This window comes from Crocodylus siamensis, chromosome 2 (assembly GCF_052110815.1).
Source record: "Crocodylus siamensis isolate JL-2025a chromosome 2, ASM5211081v1, whole genome shotgun sequence".
NCBI lineage: Eukaryota > Metazoa > Chordata > Crocodylia > Crocodylidae > Crocodylus > Crocodylus siamensis.
In genome coordinates, this window is record NC_143396.1 from 236,228,308 (window position 1) to 236,247,583 (window position 19,276).

Sequence of the window (19,276 nt, forward strand, 5' to 3'; positions counted from 1 at the left end):
AAGACGATAAACCAGAAATGGGAAACGGTTACATTATAACTCGGCCAAACCTAAAAAATAAAAATAAAAGTATGGCTTCTTTCTCATTCAATTTTGGAAGTCTACTGCAACAATGGAGGTGAACAGGCTTAAAAATCACATTTTAAATAATGGTGTTTATTCCTATATAAATAGCATAACAATTTTATATAGGATGTTTTCAAAGTGAAACATCTTTCATCTTATAAACATATGTTCCTTGAAAAGTACATATTGTTTCATATGGGCTGTGGTTGTCAAAATTTCTCTTTTACATTTAGAAATTTCTCCACTTCATGTATCTGCAGTGTTCTTTATATACACTTTTAGCTCTTAGTAAACACAGATACAACAACACAGAACAGTTCTCCTGTAACCTGACAAAATATTGCTCAGAAGCCCCTGTCAGATGGAAAGAACTTCTGTTTAGTGCCCAGTCCCTTGCAGCTCCCCACTGTAACTTAGGGTGCTTAACAGGAAGTGCCATGAGTTACAGTGAACCCCCTGACCCAACCAACATTCTCTTTTGGGTCTGGGGGGTTGGGGGAATCAAGCTCCAGTTTGGTGCTGGATGCATGTCTGCAGCCTTTCACCCCTAGTCCCTAGCCCCCACCTCCAGTTCCAGTGTTGTCTTCAGGATGGGAGAAAACTAGAGTAGGTAGAGGGGCTCAAATCCAACTACTTCACCCTCCAGCACAGGCTAAGGAAATCCCAACCTGGAGGGATAGAACTCCCTCCCTCCTTCCCTTCCATCCTGAAGACAGCACTGGGAGCAGGGCTGAGCTGCATCAAGCCCAGTCCTGCTCCTGGCACACAGTGACAGAAGTTAATGAAGGTCCTCTGCTTTGAAGCACCTTCATCTAAATCGGTTCATTTGTCATGCAGTCAGGCTCTTTTAAAGTGCCCTGAAGCTGTGCACTTCTGTCAGTGCATGGCTGTAGAGCACTTTCATGGGGCTGATTGTGTGACAATGTCACTTCCACTTCTGTCAGCATCCTTGGTTGACCACCAAGAAACAGTACAGAAGTTCAATGCATTGGTCTAACCTAAATCAATCTGAATTGATTAACAGGACCTCACACCAGGTCTATCTTAGGTCACTTGTATGATTTTCAGACCAGTGAATTTGCACCCAACTTCTGTACTATTATGGGTTTAGACTGATTTATGTTCAGTTAGACCAGTCTAAATATAGTGTCTGTATGTCCCCCAAGTTTCCACCTCCATTTATTCATCTTGTGTATTAGCTATTTTATTGTTGACAAGTTTTACAACTTATTAAACCCTGGAATCTAAAGAAGGTAGAATCAGTGTGAAAATTCAAAAATAAAAAGATTAATAATATATTACATATTCAAAATTAGGAAAAAATGGTCTTAGGCCCATAAATGTGATTCTATTCTACTTTATTCCCAGAAAGGTTGTTTATACAACAGGTATGTGCGTCCTCCTCGTCATTGCTTTTTTGTAACTCAACCTTAGAGCTCAGATAATGGTGTTTACAAAAGTAGCTACATTAATGGATTTTACTTGAGATGGGACTTAGGCACCTTAATCTGTTTAGATGTGCAATCAGTAGACTAGAATCTGTCCCAAAGTATTTCCAAAATCTTAATAAAAATAGGAATATATTCATGGTTTTTAACTGAGTGACATTTTTTTCAACTTAAAACACTTCCTTGTTGTTCTTTAAATATGAAAGTATTACATTTGAAGTAAAAACAAAGGGTGAAAATGATCCATTCTGTTAAATTAGCTAAGCTGCTTATATAGTTCTGTATGGGTGTACATTTTTGAGTAACTTTAGAGTCTGCACTTAAAAGGCCCCAGGATTTCTGAGGGTTACACAAAAGCTGATATCAGATCCAAAAATTATCAGACTCAATTAGGATATTTGATCAGACACCTCAATCCAAAAAATGTGATTTAATTTTTGAAGCTTGAACCTGTCTCTGCTTTTAAAAATATGCTTTTCTCAACAGCATTCTTAAAACTTTAAATGATTTTAAAATAAAGTTAATTAAATAATTATTGTCAGTTATAACATTAGAGTATAGTTGTATAGAAAGGTCAAAATATTGTTTTTCAGATATAAATACCATGAACACTATGATTAAAAGAATTATTAGACAGAAAAAATGTGGTATTACACAATAGGTGTACACTCTTTATGGACACACATTTCTAAATAGCAAGGTATGAATTCTGTTCTACTATCACAAGATTAATTTTCAGTTGGGTAGCTGGGAAGGAAAGAAAAATCTTTATAACCCTGTTACAACAGGCAACTTACTAGATAATTTTCTGAAAAGCTGAAAATACCTGATAACAAGTGCCTAGCTCTTTTCCATTGGCAGTGAATGACAATATTCCGGTAGCCAGGTCAACAAGGCATCCAATCTCTAAATCAACATTACTGCGGCCTGATCTCTGTGAATGAGCAGTTACATCTCCACCCCAAACCATGTAGCAGTTACTACGCTTCACACTGGAAGAAAAATATAAAAACCAGTAGGGACAAATAGTTACTTAGATTCTGATTGCTTAAATATACACCTAAGATGTACAACAGTGGTTTTCAAACTTTTTAGACTCAAGACATTTCTTGACTTTTCTGACATTAGCAGCACCCCATTTCAAAATGTTATAGAAAGATTATTGATGTATTTATGACTTGGCATTAATTATTTTTTTCTGAAGTTCCTTTACCTTAGATTAGATACCTTTTTAAAAATCATTTCATTGTTTTAAATTAAGAACATCGAAATAAAGCAGAAACTCTACTGTTAAAGCAATATTACAATTTAGAATTCATGGGCATGTAAGGAAATCGGAAAATAAAACAATGCATGATCACAGCCCCATATTTATATGGGTGCAATGGTCTGACTATAGGATAGGGACCAACGTTAGTAGCAAACTTTTTAGAAACAACTTCATTTGCTTAACAGTAGGTGCTGGCTTGTGTGTGCAGTAGGCTGCGCACTAGGCTTCCTCTGGAGAAGTAAGCCCTAGTGTTGGTTGCCCAGTGCTGGAGGGCCAGCCTCGTGTCCCCATACTAATGTCAACAGACTGCCTTGATCTCTGTGCCTGATGCCTGCTCATCCTGCAGCTCCCTGAACGCCCTGTAAGCAGCTGCAGCTCATTCTCCACTAGTTCATTCTCCCCAGACCTCTTCATTTGCACTGGAAGCCACTGTACTTTCTGGCTGAGGCCTGATCAAGTCAGCCAGCCTCTTCCCACCATGAACGGCTTCATATGACTAAAGTGTAAGGTGCAAACAGGCCATGTTTGGCTGCTTCTGCAAGGTCCTCACACTCTATGGAAGTTCTTCAGTAATAACTAGAGTCTTTGAATGCTTGTTGTTAACGGTATTTTACAGGGCCAGATTAATGCATAAGCAAACTAGGCACATGCCTATGGCCCTGAGCTGCAGGCAGCCCCAGTCTTTCCCTCCACAGCAGCAGTGTGAATGGCCCCATTTGCCTCCCTTCCTTCTCCTTCCCTCCCTTCCCATGGCCTTGCTGCTACTGTGGCTGCTTCCTAGCAGCAGCTCTGAGCCCCGGTCCCTGGGGGCAGCAGAGCTGGGGTGGGGGGGCAGGTCTCGACCACCCCGGGGCCCATTAATTTGGTTGCCTAGGGCCCACTGAAGGGTTAATATGGCCCTGGTATTTTATGTTATCATAATGAAGGAATAGCTTTTTAAAACACAAAACAACTTGATTTTTATGATCTTTTTTGAGCTGTATAGAATTAAGAAGTTGCTTTCTAAAGCGATGTCCCATTTGTCCAGATATCTTTTTTTTTTGCCTTGTTATAGCAATGAGTCAATATTTCCTGGATGTAGGTCAGAGTGGAAAGGCCCTCTTTAATGTTCCTTACTGATTTTAAAGAGAAGACAGTTTTTAATTTTCTGAGTATCACTCAGAGGTAACATCCGTCTTGCAAACCACAGGTTAATTCAGAAAGGCATTTTTGCTAAAACAATTCCACATCAAATTTGTTTCTTAATAAATACATGAATTAATGACAAGTCCCATCTAACACTTCCAATTTAAATGCATGCTAAAACCTGATCTGTAATTAATTCAGTTTAATTCATCTTTGTGGAAAAATGAAGTTAACTTTGATTTCTTTAACAAAATGAATGAATTTAAAGATTTTCTTTACTAATCAATGAGTATGTTCCCTACCTTTCATGAACCCTGCCTCTCTCATCTCCTAAAGTAACCGTCACTGTGCAATTTTTATTTAGGTCAAAGTTTTCGCTGTAGTAGTGGTAGTCAGGGGTTACCCAGCCAACCCAAACAGAGGATGGGTCTTGACCAGCAAATATTCGCACTGAGTAATAGTACTGAAAAGAGCAGAAACAGTGTGTTAATAGTAGAAAACAGAGTTATTTCATGAAGACAAAAATAGGAATTACTGTTAACAAATAAGCAACCCGAGAAGAAAGATACTTTATGCCCAAAAGCTTGTCCAGCAGCTCTTCCAACTATACAGTTGGTCCAACAACGGATATCACAAAAAAATCCTTGCTTTGTACATTTCCTGGACCATCATGGTTACAACAACATACCAACCCTAACAATTAAACAGCATATATGCATATGCACTTTTATGAAACATGATGTTAACTTGTGGAATTCATTACCACAGGAGGTGGAGGCAGACAGTAGAGCCAGGTTCAAAAAGGCCTGGATAAATTCATGAATTAATAGATCTATTAATGACTATTGAACAGAATGGTTGGAGATGTTCCCTCTGGCATCTTTAAATTAATAATGGTTGGTGCAAGAGAAGGTACTAAATAAGGGATAGATAGATCACTCTAGAGATATCCAGTTCACTGCTTTTACTCTACAGCATTCATTTCTGCCACTGTTGGAGAAAGGATATTAGGCTAGATGTACCATTGGTCTGACCCAGTTTGGTACTTTGTTCTAATGGTTTTCTGCATAAAGAACTTCAGTAATGTAGCATAGCTCCTGTATACTATATTGACTATATTTCCAACATGCATGTTTCTGCATAGTTGCTAAAATTCTGAAATATGAAAAAATGGTCCATTGTTATAGTAAATTACGCTTTTACAAGGAAGTAATAGCAGGACAACAGTAAAGCAATAATAAACTTCCATAAAGGTAAAAAATAATTTAGATAATAAAAAGTCATTCAGATTATTTTACACTGCAATAAAGGTTCAAAACACTTCTGACAGTTTGGGGGATGTCACAAGGTACACATATATGCAGTGATTAATGTTGGGGAACATTTTTATGCATACACAGATAATCCCTTAAATTAGATTTACTACTGCCATGTTTGGTCTCTATCCACAGCCAAAATAATTTACGTTGTTATCATTTACGTATTTGTATAAAAATGGTTATTTATATGAATGTACGTTTGTAATACGGTTTAAACAAAGCAGAAGGCAGGATAGGATAGACCTTAGGTTGAAAACTGACCGGGAGGTTTCTGAGACTTAGCACAGCCTTGCTCCTGTACTGCCTGGACAAAGTGCTGGTTAGACTGTCATTTTGTCAAAGGGGGGAGTTACCTCAGAGCAGCTCTGGTCAAAGCTCTGAAGCCACACAGCAGGATAGGTGGGGACAGGGCTTGGCTCATCCTTAGGTTTGTCACAGACTGGGCCCATAGCTATGGAATACTGCCATATTTTCATGCAATTGCATTTCTTCATCTTACTTTAGGTATAAAATTATGCGATTGTCTCATTAAAAATATTTGGTATTCAGGGACTGTCTTTTTATTGTCTTCACAGCACTTTGCACAATGTTCTTTGTCTAGGATTCTTAGGTGCTGTGGTAGTACACATAATAACTAAGAGCAATAGAACACCAACAAAAAAAGGGAAGCTTTTGTTCCTGACAGAGTTCACTATCATCTTCTCATTTAATCAGAATAACACTTCTTCAGATTCTTGCACATTTCATTACTCTCCATTTCAGCATCCAGATTCTTTAGACAAATTAAAATAAAAAACTGAGAAAAAAGTATTCATGAGTTACTGAATTAAAAAAAGGAATGATTTTGCAAAAATACTTCAGAATACCTATCACAGCAATTCTCCTAGTGTATAGACTTTCAACAAGTTTTTAATAATTAAGACAATCAGTTGGATCAATATGCAATTGTTGATTGCACTTGGGAACAACTCTGATACCTCTGATAGAAGTTTCAGAGGTATTGAGCATCTGTGACACCCTCTGGCTTAATGGTAGCTGGAAGTGTTCAGAACTTCAGAAAACCAGTCTGCTTTCATTTTTGGTGCCTAAATATTATTTTAGATTCCTAAACTGAAGCAAGTTTGAAAACTTTAGGCATTCTGGTTAAATACAAAACCAGCAGCAATTATTTGAAAAAGGATCTTTCAACAGACTGCTTTCTAATGCACACTTAAGCCACATGCCAAATTGTTTTATTAGATAATGTAAAGCAGAATTTAACGTATTTACTTACTGTTGAAGGAACAGTTATTTCTTGACTCTGTTTTCTGAGGAAGAAAAGCAGCATTTTAGAAAAATGGTAAGTTAAAATAGTGCAAACCTTTTTTTAAATTATTAATGAGCACTTGAAATAAGCTCCTTAATATGGATTAATCATTGTTTCTTAGGCAGACTTATTTTTCTGTCCTAGAGTAGTAGTATGCAACAAGCCTTTCTGAAGAGAATCAGGGAAAGGAAAGTGACTGATAAGTAAGGTTATATGTAGGCATTACATTTCTACTGGGAGAATCACCTCTTTCCAGGAACAAATTGGTAGAAATTCAGTTTCCCCTGGAGGAAACATACTCCATGCAGGACAAAGATCTTCCAGGTTCCCACCTGGATGATTTCCCCTGTGAGAGTTCTCTTGCTAGAATGAACACCTGTAGACTGGATTCCTCTACAATCTTCCCCTGTGTCTTTTCCAGGAAAGGAGGGCCATTCCCTTCCATCTGGATTTCTCCTGAGAACTGTGTTGCCACTGCACCTCTGAGCCTTTCTGGCTAAGTATAGACAGTCAAAAAGCCTTTGCAGGCTAGTTTAAGCTGCAAAGATTGAACCAATATGCAAATGAACAGACATTCACTTTTGATTCAGGAAATGCAGCCACATGACTGCAGTGGCTCAAGCCAGAATTTGGGGTGTGCTAGAGCATGGCTTTCTGGCATGTAGCCAGCATGGGCTGTGTGTTCACTTCCTTTTCTTGCTGCCTCTTAGTTCTCTGAGATTCGCAATCCAGACTTACAGCAGCTGGATTCATCACTTCCTCTTCCTGCTCCCAGTTGACTCTGTGATTTGTAGTTCAGAGTCACAGCCAGCAGTAAGCAAGCGGGCACAGCAGGGCAGGGCAGGGCAGCTCCATACTTGGGGAAAGGGGAGCTTAACCCCCTTCCCTGGCCCCAGACCCCAGCAGGAGTTTACTGGGGGGGAGTGGGCAATGAGCCAGCCCTCACTGCTCCAGCTAGGGAGCAGAGGGCTGGAGCCAGCCCTGCTCTCTGGAGCAGACAGCACAGCCCAGTCAAGGGCTGCAAAGCATGCTGAGCTCTGATTGAACTTGAACCAGGAAGTGGTCTGGGACAGAAGTTTCATAAACCAGTTTGACCTAAATCAGTTAAGTCTGATACTACATTCAACCACATTTATCTTAGACTAGTTGCAGCCATTTTGAAACTGGTTTATGTGGACTGAACTTTTGTTATGTTACAGGTTTAAACCAGTTTCTGATCTCTTAAACTGCTGTATGTGTAACTTCTGGCCCTAGCCCCTGAGACCAGGAGACTCTGCTGACAATAGGAAGCAGTGTAATAGAGATTTAGAGCAACAAATCAAAGACTCAGGGCAATATTTGTAAAGTTATTTAGCTGCTTAACTCCCGAGCAACTAAATACTTTGAAAAAAAACTATCCAACTGCCTTTTCTTTCCTAGAGCTTGTGTACTGATGCATTGACATACACATGAATGAAGAGAGTAAATATGCAATGGTTTCAGAGCTAAACATTATACTCATTGTATAATGCGTGAGAATCTTCTACCTGTGTCTTTAATATAGATTAATTTGCTGAGTGTCTAGGATTCTGTAGCAAAGTTTGTTTTAAAGTTATTTAAACTTCCACTTTAAAATGCTGCATTTTTTTAAGAAAGAGAGAATATCAGAAACATGTAACATAAAATTAAAATGTATTGGACAGCATACTGCTATACTATATTATTTTTCTTTTTATCAAAATACTTTTCAAATTTAGATTAAAGGAATATACCACAAGTAGTACCACAAGATGACTGAACATAAATCTAACCTTTTTTGGAAAGCATCAGCAGAGGCACTTTCTGCACCAGTGTTATAGTTAAAAGATGAATGGAACTCAATGGGCATGCTCAAACGGCAATATATCATGTCTGCATTGCTATTCTGTGTGCCAAATGTCTTGTGGGTAACCTTTAAACGAGGTGGGTTTTCAACGGTTCCATCAATTCTTGTTATCTAAAAATAAAATAATTTCTTCTCAATCAATGTATAACCACATAGAAGATTATAAAGCAAGAAGCTATAAATTAGATTTATCAAGAAAAAATAATTTAAAAAATCTCCATCTTTAATTTGCTAAGTGGCCTGAGGGTTAGGTAGAAAAGTCATCTTTACTTTGTTAGGGTTTTTGATGCTTTCCTACATTATATCCTTATAACTGAAGTAAGGAAATGTAATCTAGATTAAATCAACACAATACGGGTGCCCATCTGGTTGAAAAAATATATTTCAAGAGCAGTTCTCAATAGCTTGCTATCATGATGTGCAGACATATCAAGGGGGTCCTGAAGAAGCATGTTCTGGAAATGTCCTCCAATATTTTTCTCTCTCCCTCTCTTTCTCTCTCTCTATATATCTCCTACCTTAGAGCAGAGGCATAAAGTATATAACATCTCATGCAGTCCCTTTTAGCACTACATTTGTACAGTTGCAATTCATACTGAATTCAAATGACCAAGAATTAAATTTTTATGAAGAGGTAGTTGTTTCATTCTTACATGTTATGGTCATGTGGAATGTCCCATATATAAAAACAGAAAATAATATTTGTCTTTTAAAATCCCACTTGTATAAAATTACTTTAGAATCCCATTTTAATTTTAGTGTAGTATCTCAATAACTGTTATCTTGATGCATCCTAAAGATGATTAAAGATGCGATCAAGAAAAGCAAGCAGTTAAAAGGGGATAAAAATTAGAAAAGACAGAAAATATATATTCGAATTCAAGAACAATTTTTAAAAGCCTTAACAGACATGTTGTCAGTACCCAGTGTACTGGTTTGAATCAGTAGTGCATCTACAAGAAGCAATAATGCACACCATATGGGGGTGACCAGACTATCATTAATGAAGCTGGGCCAGGCAAAGAGATCTGGAATTAGCCAAGATTGACTTTTATGTAATATATTACCTGACGACAGCAAGAATTAGTAGGGGTTTAATGTCTCAGCCTAAGTAAACTGTTTAGAAACAGGTGCCTTCTTAACATATAATGTTACCTCTATATGAGGATGATTTTTTGGCACGTTGACAAAAGTTGGTAAGCGCTTGCTAAACCACATAGCAACATCACGGTTCATGTTGACAGCAAAAGGTTCAAAGCCTTCTTGAAGGCCACACATAGTATAATACTTGAAGGTGCTGGCATCCATCCCAAGGTTCATACGGCCAATCTGAGACAAACCGAGTGAGCAAATTGGGACAAAACCTAAATAAATGATAGTGGAAAACAAGAATTATTTGTTTTAGATTTATCCAGTGCAAATTTACCTTAAGTTAATGTAAGAATTAAAACTTAAACATGTTGTCATGTAAGGTTAATAAGCATATATAGAAAAACATGTAGGATTAATTACAGGGATGAGACCATACACTTCACTTATACCCATGATAGGAAATGAAATGAGATAAAATCCCTTCAGAGAAACGTGTGAGGAATTGCTGTATCAGAATGAATTTAATCATTTTTTATACATGTTTTTAAATGAGGAGACAGTTTCACAGGTTAGGTTATTAGTGCTGTGCTTTATAGCTGAAATATAAATGAGAATGTGTAAAGCAGAAGAAGAGGTTTCCTGGTTTAATCATCAGATTTGAAAACTCCAGATTCCTTTGAACCATTCAATCAGATTCTGCAGGACCAATTTCATCCTTCTTAGCAAATAAAACATTTATTCAGACAATTCATCAACCTAACCTGTTTCAAATGGTACCTTGACCCAAGACTACGTGGATAATAACATCAAACAGTGCACAAACACAAGGGCTGAACTGCATATTTTTTTCCAAAACATGGATGACCTGATCTTTTTCATGTCACTAAGTTAAGATCTTTCTATTTTTCTTCTCAGGATTCCAAATTCTTCTAGAACACTTAGATTAAGACTGAAGACACTCAGTATTAAACCACCCAGAAATATATGAGCAGAATTTTTAAACCATTTTTGCTCCTGAGTGCCTTCTTTTTCTGTGGACCTTCAATAATTTATATGTAGGGCGTGGTTTAAATTGTGGGTCCAGCTTCTGGCTTGGGAAAGCATTCCCCAGGCAGCAGCAAAAGCTTAGCATCCCAGGGAAGGGGTTGCAAAATGGACGGGGGCTTGTGGATGAGTACGGGAGGTGCTGTTTGCTCCTCTGGACAGGAAAACTGGTGCATGGGGTGGGGTGCACCTGGGGGCTATCTTGGCAGATGGCCCTGGCACTGGGTAGGGGAGGGGCTGTTTGCCCCTCTGCACATATGTTCTCTCCCTCTGACCCCAACCCCTGGTACCCCAGTTTTCCTGCCTGGAGGAGCAAACATCCCCTCCCCTACCTGGTGCCAGGGCCATCTGCCAAAGCAGTCCTGGCACCCCCAACCTAGGGTGACCATGCATCCCTATATGGGTGGGACAGTCCCAGAATGGGAACATTAAATCCTAGCCCCAGGCTGCATGACTCTGGGACAGCATTTGTCCTGGATTCACAGTATTGTGCAGGGATCCAGGTTTCCCCTTGCAGGCAGGCAGCATTCCAGCCTGAATGGGGCCACCAGAAATGGGAAGCAGGGGGCATCACATGCATGTGTGAGCCCACACACATACACATGGCTGGGAAAGGTGGAGAATGGCTCCCTGCAGGGAACTCTATGGGGGGGGGAGGGGGCACAGGGAGACAGATTGAGGCCTTCACAGTAGGGGGGGAGTGGGACAGCGGTTGGGGGTGCTGGCCAGCCAGGGTGGTGCATAGGGCCCACAGTCAGGGTGTGGAGTGGGATGGAGCCACAGGTAGCTTGTTGGGGGGGGGCAGCTCCCCACCACTGTGTCTGCCCCAAGGGGGGAACATCTGGGGCACATGCCCCTCAAATTTGTGTGCAGGGTGGGGTGGAAGCAGGCTGCCTGCTGTCAGCTCAGGGATCTCAGCCCTGTTGTCCTTTCCCCACCCCAGGGGCCTGACACTGGTTGCACCACCATGGCAAGACACCCCCTGCCTGCCCACCAGCAGCAGGGGCAACAGCAGTGTGGAGTCATACCCTGGGCTACTGCCAGGTGGTCAGGGGATGTGGGGCTTGTACACAGCCCTGAGGGAAATGCAGTAGGGTAGACAGCCCGGAGCCCACAGCAGCCTGTGTCCACTCTACTCTGGCTGTGCCACTAGAGAAGCAAACATCCCCAAGCCTTCTTCTACCTCTGTCTCTTTTGGGACCCCTCCCCGCATCCCCTGGGCTGCTAAGCTTTTGCTACTAGCTTGGAGATGCTTTCCCAGACTGCAGCAGCCGTCTTGTGGCAATGAAATGCCATGATATGGTCACTTGCTGGGTCATATCATTACAAATCATGTTTCATAGCAAATCACATTTTTCATTAAAATCACATAATGTCATGATTTTCACAAAAAACATGTAATAATGATTTAAGCCAGGCCCTACCTACAGGTGCATGCACTGTTTTTAAGGAAATTAGCACACAAAATTTACCATAAGCTACATTTTGAACTTATGGGTTACCTGCTACTTCCTGGTTAACTGCCCCATCTGCCTGATAACTTGTACTAAATAAATGGCAGCTTATCCTTCAAGGAAAATAACATAAATTACCATGTGTTTATGTACAAGAGTGTACAGATGGGCAGTTAGCAGGGAAGAGCTAATGGGATGCAAACCACACTCTAGGTCACCACACTAACTTGTTTGTTTGCCAATATGCTAAGAATTGTATGTTTCACTAGAACAAGTAGATCTCTGCCTGCAGAGTTTTACAAAGTCCAAGAGATTCGGAGCTGATGGATCAAGAAAAATAAATGTACTGCTAAAAACCTTCTAATATGCACAAGAAAAGTGCTGTGGTAGTAGGAACATGCAAAACTTAAAAAGTATCCAGGATTCACATTGTTCATATTGTTACTTATATCACAACAGTGCCCAAAATCGGTATCAAGGCCCCATGGTGTTAGGTACTCTATGAGTATATCAGTAAACTTGTATTCTGTCCCAAAATATTTGCACTATAACTAAGGACAGGGTACAGTAATATATTCAAAAATTGATAGGAATTGAAGAGTAGAAAAATGAAGGAAGCAAGAAAGAATCATATGATCAATAGAAGTATAATTAACATTTTAAAAAAATCCCTACATAAAACTATCACCCTTTGTAGTCCCTGCAGAAGAGCTATCCTAAGCTCGATTCCTACCAATATCTATCACATTTCTTGGTTACTTTCCCCTTGTCTTTATAGACTATTTCCAAACCACTTCTCTACCCAGTATTTTTACTTGTTTTTACAAAAATAAAAATGACCTTGTCATGGGGCGGGGACCCAGGAGCGGCCGTGATCTCTCCTGGCGCCCCTACTGTGCCAAGTTGCCTGTCTGGCACCTTCATTCTCGCCTGCCACATCTCTGATGGTTCTATAATATTAATGGGAGGCTGCCTTACTTGACCCCTTGGGCCCAGTGCTCTTACCCTTTTGGTCCCTGCTGTATATGGATAGATACTGGTGCACCCAACCCTATGGGCGTCGCGTGGCTCCTTCCACCCCAATACCACGCCCCAAGCCTCTCAGTTGTTCCGGATGTTATCTCGTCTATGCTCTTTCCTTAGTGGCCCCGTCTGGGGCCTCTACTCGTATGTTCACCCTCACCGGGCTCCTTATTCCCGTACTTGCCCCACCGGGCTATAGTCATACGCTCGCCCTCACCGGGCTCTCCAATCTTGCACTTGCCCTCACCGGGCCCTAGTCATACACTTGCCCTCCCCTGGGGCTTCTCCGTGTACTCGCCCTCTCCAGGGCCTCACAATTGGCTCGCCCTCTTCTGGGGCTTCACGACAGGCTCGCCCCCTTCTGGGGCTTCTCCTGCCCAGACAGTGCCCCTCTGGGGCCTGTCTCTCTGTACTGATGCGCTCTCGCCCGCTCTGGGGCCTGTCTCCCCGCGCTTCCCATGGTCGGGGCTCAGGTGGCCATAGCCAAGCCTGGCCCCCTAACCCTCCTCATGGGTCTTGCGCCCTGCTTGGGCTCCTCACAATTGGGCTCAGGTGGCCTCAGCCTCACCTGGCCCTCTAGAGCCTTTCCTGGGGCTGGAGTCAGTGCCCCCTGAATGTTGTGCCCTCACTGGGCTTCTTGCTTGCACGCCCCTTCCTAGGGCTCTGCCCACACTAGGGCTCCCACTCACACTGGGGTTTGTCTCGCCCATGCAATCGGGGCTCAGGCAGCCTCGGCCTCACCTGGCCCCTCAACCCCCTTTCTCAGGGTCCTATGCCCTGCTGGGGTTCCTCCCAATACTGCCCCGACTGGACTGGGGTCGGGACACCCCCAAAACGCAGCGCCACTCTCCAGCACCAGGAACCCCTCCCTCTACTGGGGAGCTCCCATGAGGCCTCCTCCAACCCCTACAGCCTCACCCAGTCCTCCGGTGTTATACAAACAACCAAACCGAAAAGACAAAGCCATAAGGCAACTGGCTGTAACACAAAATAAGCCTCCTGGCTATAACATAAATTCTGCACCACCCTGGCTCTCCTTCATACCTCCCTGTCAGGGTTCTCTCCACCCAGTACCATCATGCAGACGCTCAGGGGGTCAGGCTGCGCTGCGCTGCCCTGCCCTGCCCTGCCCTGCCCTGCCCTGCCCTGCCCTGCCCTGCCCTGCCCTGCCCTGCCCTGCCCTGCAGCAGAGCTCCTGCTGCTCAGGCTGCCAGAGGGGAACTTCCTGCTAGGCTTCAGCCTGGGCTGTTTATATATTACAGGCCCTGCCCCCTCCTGGTCAGCTGACCAACTGTGATTGCCCTAGCAACCGGCACCTGTATCCCTTCATAGGAGCAGGGCACCAAAGTGCCCCTGCGACAGACCTCCACAACTCCCTTACTCAGTAAGCTCCCTCCTCCACTCTGCCCTGCCTCCTGAGGTGCATAGCAACAGCACTACATGGTTGGTAGCTAAAAAACAAATAATTTATTTTAGTATGAGTATATTTATTATTTCAGTATATATAAAGACCAGATGCTTTTCTTTTCCCACCAGAAACAATCTTCTAAAAAGCCAAGCTTGTTCTAAATAACTGAAATTCTGACATACATTTAAACCTTGCTATTCATAAGAAATCAAAGTGTCTATTAAATTTGTTTGCCTTATAAAGTTTGTATTCATAATTCATAACTCTGGGCAGAATAAATGGAACAAAATGAAAGCACACAGTATCTGGGAATTGGAAAAAAAATCAGATAAGAGATAGTATAATAATCAGTCTTTTTCTGCACATTATATTTTACAAAACCATCCAGTAAATATTAAAAATAAAGGTTTATTACTGGAAATATTTAAAACACAGGCACAGACTTTATGTGATAATGCACTGATGCTCAGAGAAATCTTATCATGCATGTTTATATCTTATTTTTTGATGTACAATATGCACTCCTGGGGTTCTAATACCCAAACTATACAAACACTCAGACACTTAGAAGCATTATTGAGATGAGCAGATTTTAATGAAACTACACAGAGATTTTCCCAACATTGGCATTTCTATATCCTCATAACTGTATCATTCTAAAATATGCAGGTATAAAGCTGATGTCTAAACTCCTTCAGGAATAGAGAAGATTGGGAAAACACAGATGATAATTCCTTCCTCAAATCTAGTAGCAGAAATACAACAGATGAGTGATTCTGAAGATCCTTTTATAAGAATGCCCCACCTCCTGACCGCCGTATGAAGAGGTTAGCACTGCTGTCCCTGCAACCATGCCCCACTGGCAGCCCCTTTCCAGGTGCCCCCCTGCTCCCAGCAGTATGCTTTGCCGCAGACAGTGGGTGGGGAAGGTAGATGGGCAGGCTGAGGTGGGGCTGGAGCTGTCCTTTACAGCCCAGTTCCTCCCAGAGCTGGCAGGAGGGCTGAGGGGGTGGTTGCCAGACTGTGAGACACAGAAGAAGCACGCTTGGCAGCAGGGGCCATCTTTGTCCCCTAAGGTACAGACTGAGGCGGGGGCCAGACAATGGAAAGAGCTAGGCACAGAAGGGTTAGGTCCTGCCCATGCCAACTTTACCTGCCACCAGATAGATCAGTGGTTCTTAACCTTTTTAGCCACAGGTTACCTTTTCTTTATATTCTTGTTCAGTGAGTATCCACTGGAGTGCCCGGAAATTCAGAGAAGTTGAAGCCTTTTTTAGCCTTGAGTTTAAAAAAAATTGAGAACTATTGCAATAGACTGTATTTAGGCCCACAGCTAAAGGGCAGGCTGCCGGTAAGCTTTTCATCCTCTCCAGCAGAGAGTATATTTTGGTAAAAGGATAAAAGGGCAGATGGTTGGTGGCTTGTCTCCTAACTCAGGCAGCAGGGATCCTCAGGGGGAGGGTTCTGATAATCCCTTCCTTACCCCAACACTACACTAGGTCAGTGTGAAGAAATTCAGGTGACAGTTACATCACTTCTCACTAAGGCATTCAGAACGCATTTCGCATATGGTACTGGAATCAAGACAAAGCAGATAGTGAGTAGCTGTGGTTGACAAAGTGTAAAAATGTTTATCCAACATGACACAAAACTGTAAAAGGAGTATGCAGGAGGAAGACCTATCCAAGTTTATGCAAAGCAAGTTAAATGCTTTAGGAAATGGTTTGGTGTAGTGTGATGGCCAGAACCAAAAAATTAATAAGCAATAAATATGTGCTTCTTGGAGGCATTTGGAACTTTTGTCTAATATGAAGCTTGTATTTTTGTAACCCGCAAATGTAACTCGTAACTGTCTGTGGAACTGACTAGGCCTCAGAGACAAAGCTCTAGCTGCGAAATTGGCTGACCTAATAGTTCTCTCTCATTCAGAATTTAGCCTTGGTGATGATAAAAACTGGATTCAACTGCCCAGCTTATGCAGTACATTTCAAGAAATAACATCTCAAAAAAGCATAGTCAGAGAGTTCTGAAGGGGCTGGTTTTAGGTGGAGTAATGTTAATTTCAAACCTGAAGATGCTGTGTTGCAATTTGCTTATTGGATAAACACAAGCTTGGGCAGTAACTTATTATAATGATTTCTAGCACCTTTTAACCCCATAGGATAACAGCTATAAAGTAATATTATGAATGGCTATATAACTAAAAATTAGCATAATTAGAATATAAAAGAACACACACATCATAGTAACCCTTGGGAAGGACAGAACAGAAGGGTCATTGCTGTCCCATAAGCCACGGATCTCTCTTACTCCCTGTGAGGGCGAGGACCAGATCCTGATTGAGGGACTTTGACCGGTTCAGGGGGGCAGCCCAGTTCAGAGACATCTGACTTCGCTGATTCAACCTGACGTGCATCTTCTAACCGAGGGACTATCGATAAGTTACTAACTAAGTGGGAACTCTTGGTTAATTTCTTTATCTGTTTTATTATCACTGTCAATTTTAATCTGTATTGTTATGTTGTCTGTTTATTAGCTTAACCTTTTTATTAACTATTATATATGCAAACTACATCTTTTCTATCTAAGTAAAATTAATTCTTTTTTGTAAGTGAAACTTGTCATTTCTTTCCTTTCCATCATCACCTCCTCGATCCCGAACCAAAAAGCCCAGTGGCTAATAAAGTTGCAGTGCTCAGTCAGCCTGCAACTGAATTGATACACTCACAGTGCCTAGCTGGCCTGTGACAGTGTAGAAGTAGCAAGTCTGTCATGGGAGATTAGGAAAGGGAGAAATAATTGCCAGGTAATTATTAATCACCATGAAGTCATTACATGTTACAGAAGCTTTGTATTTGGAAGAAAATGGCAACAAAAATATGTATTTATTGATGTTTTAGAATACCAGCAACAACAAGAGGCAGGGAAAGAAAACAACTTCTTAATAACAAGGCACAGGAGGGCAGAAAAAGGAGAAGTTGTGATGAGACCTGGACGAGGTCAGAAAATGCACCCACTGAAGGAAGATCTACATTCACCCTGTAAAAATTATTGTAGTCTGTTGGTACAGAGTATGACTGGTATATAAAATGATCAGTATTGTATAAATGTTGTCCTCTGACCAAATATCTGTAAGCATCAATGGAAACTCCAAATGATGGAAGAGTTTGCTGCAAGGAACTCAGTATTATGAAACCTCACAATGGCAACAGGAGATGGAAAAGCGGGAGTGGCAGAAACAGTGTATTGTGGATGAAACCAAGAAACCAGAGTCATCCACCATGCACAGAAACATGTGCCCAAGTTGCAATAGAACCTGTTGATTCCAGATTGGCCTTGTCAGCCATCTTCAGACCCACAGATAAGGCAACCATAGAAGACAATCATCCTCGACTGCGAGGGAGTGCTGATGATGACTCATCAGTGACAACTGGGACCTGTGCATGTTCACTTGAAAGCAGAAACACACCCACACACACAGAAACTGTACACAGACTGACATTCTGGGATCCTTTCAGATGAAGGTTATTAATAATTACTATGTAATTTATTATTAGTGTTCAAATTCAGTTCTGTAAAAGAGCCCATCAGGATTTATAGTACTGTTTCCCAACTGGTGTGCCGTGGCATTTTGGGTTGGAGCCACACCCCTGCCTGCTGCTGCTGTGGACACAGACAAATGGGGAGTGTGGCACTCTAGCCAGGCAGGGGGCGTGGCTCCAGCCCCAAATGCCAGCCAGCTGGTCATGTGCCATCCCTTCCCATTGACATCTGGCTGGTCACGCACCACACTCTCTTCCCTGCCCTCCCTGCCATGTCTGGTGTGCCACGGTGCTTTCTTATCTAGGTAAGTGTACCGTGGGGTGAAAAGGGTTGGGAAATGCTGATTTATATGACAGTAGTCGCATAATCTTCCCCTCCACAATAAATTGCTAAACACTAACTAATATTTATTTCTGGTCCAAAGAAAGAAGAACAAAAGTAGCCTGTGCCAACAGAGAGACTTTGTGCAATGCATTTTATCAGGCTGATGCAAGGCACTGCCTAAAGGCTTGCATCGGAGGCACAGGGAGTTGTTAAAAGCACTGGCAGGAATATTAGACAAGAACAGACTGGCAGTCTGGAAAACTGAGAACCAAGAGGGACCAAAACTTGTTAGGTTTGTAGCAGTTGGTGATAAAACAACAGGAAGCGAAAAGTTCCCAAGAGGAATTCCAGCAACAGAAGGGAAAATGAGAGAGGTTTGAAGACCAGTTTTTTCCCTTAATTCTGCCAATGTCATCAATACCTAGAAATCACGCTAGGCTGGATTTTTACAAAATGAAAGGTGGGAAAGTCTACAAATATCACAGAATCAACTGCTGCATCTCCCAGCATATTCCTAACACTCCTGTTGAAAATAAGCATACTCTTAACACTCCTGATGACCCAGAAGAAGGAGTGATAATTTTTGGTCTATGAAAAAATGGAAACTTCAAATTATGAAAAAGCTGGTGAGGAGAGCAAAGAGCACCCTGCTGATTACTGAAGAAGAAAGTTAGTGAGAAAGGAATTCATAGATAATACACAGAAAACTATTCTGAACTCTTTAAAGTGCCCCCTCCCCTCCCCTCTCCTTCCTCCCCCCTCCCATCCCACTTGCTCCTGACAAACAGCATCTCTCCAGAAGGAATACTGTATTGATCAGATCTGGCAATGAACTAGCCAACCCAGAAAGAAAAAAACAGTTCCTCCATTCTGGACAGACAAGCAGAGATATTCTCCCTTTTTCTATAGGCTCTGTTCTTTCTATGACCTACTAGAGGGGAAGCTGGCTGCCCTTGTGCTTTACATACCTTATTAAAACCTTTTGCTATT

General features: G+C 41.8%; 1 protein-coding gene across 12 annotated transcripts in view; it reads right to left on the reverse strand.

Moving 5' to 3' along the window:
• The window catches only part of RYR3 (ryanodine receptor 3), a 541,049-nt gene that overhangs the window by 274,732 nt on the left and 247,041 nt on the right, over positions 1-19,276 (reverse strand). For all 12 annotated transcript variants that reach the window (XM_090033490.1, XM_090033491.1, XM_090033488.1 and 9 more), the window contains exons 28-32: positions 9,554-9,762; positions 8,325-8,509; positions 6,502-6,535; positions 4,212-4,372; positions 2,341-2,506 (exon numbers count right to left, since the gene is read on the reverse strand). In XM_090033490.1, coding sequence (XP_089889616.1) covers positions 2,341-2,506; positions 4,212-4,372; positions 6,502-6,535; positions 8,325-8,509; positions 9,554-9,762 — 755 coding nt within the window. The remainder of the gene's footprint in view (positions 1-2,340; positions 2,507-4,211; positions 4,373-6,501; positions 6,536-8,324; positions 8,510-9,553; positions 9,763-19,276) is intronic.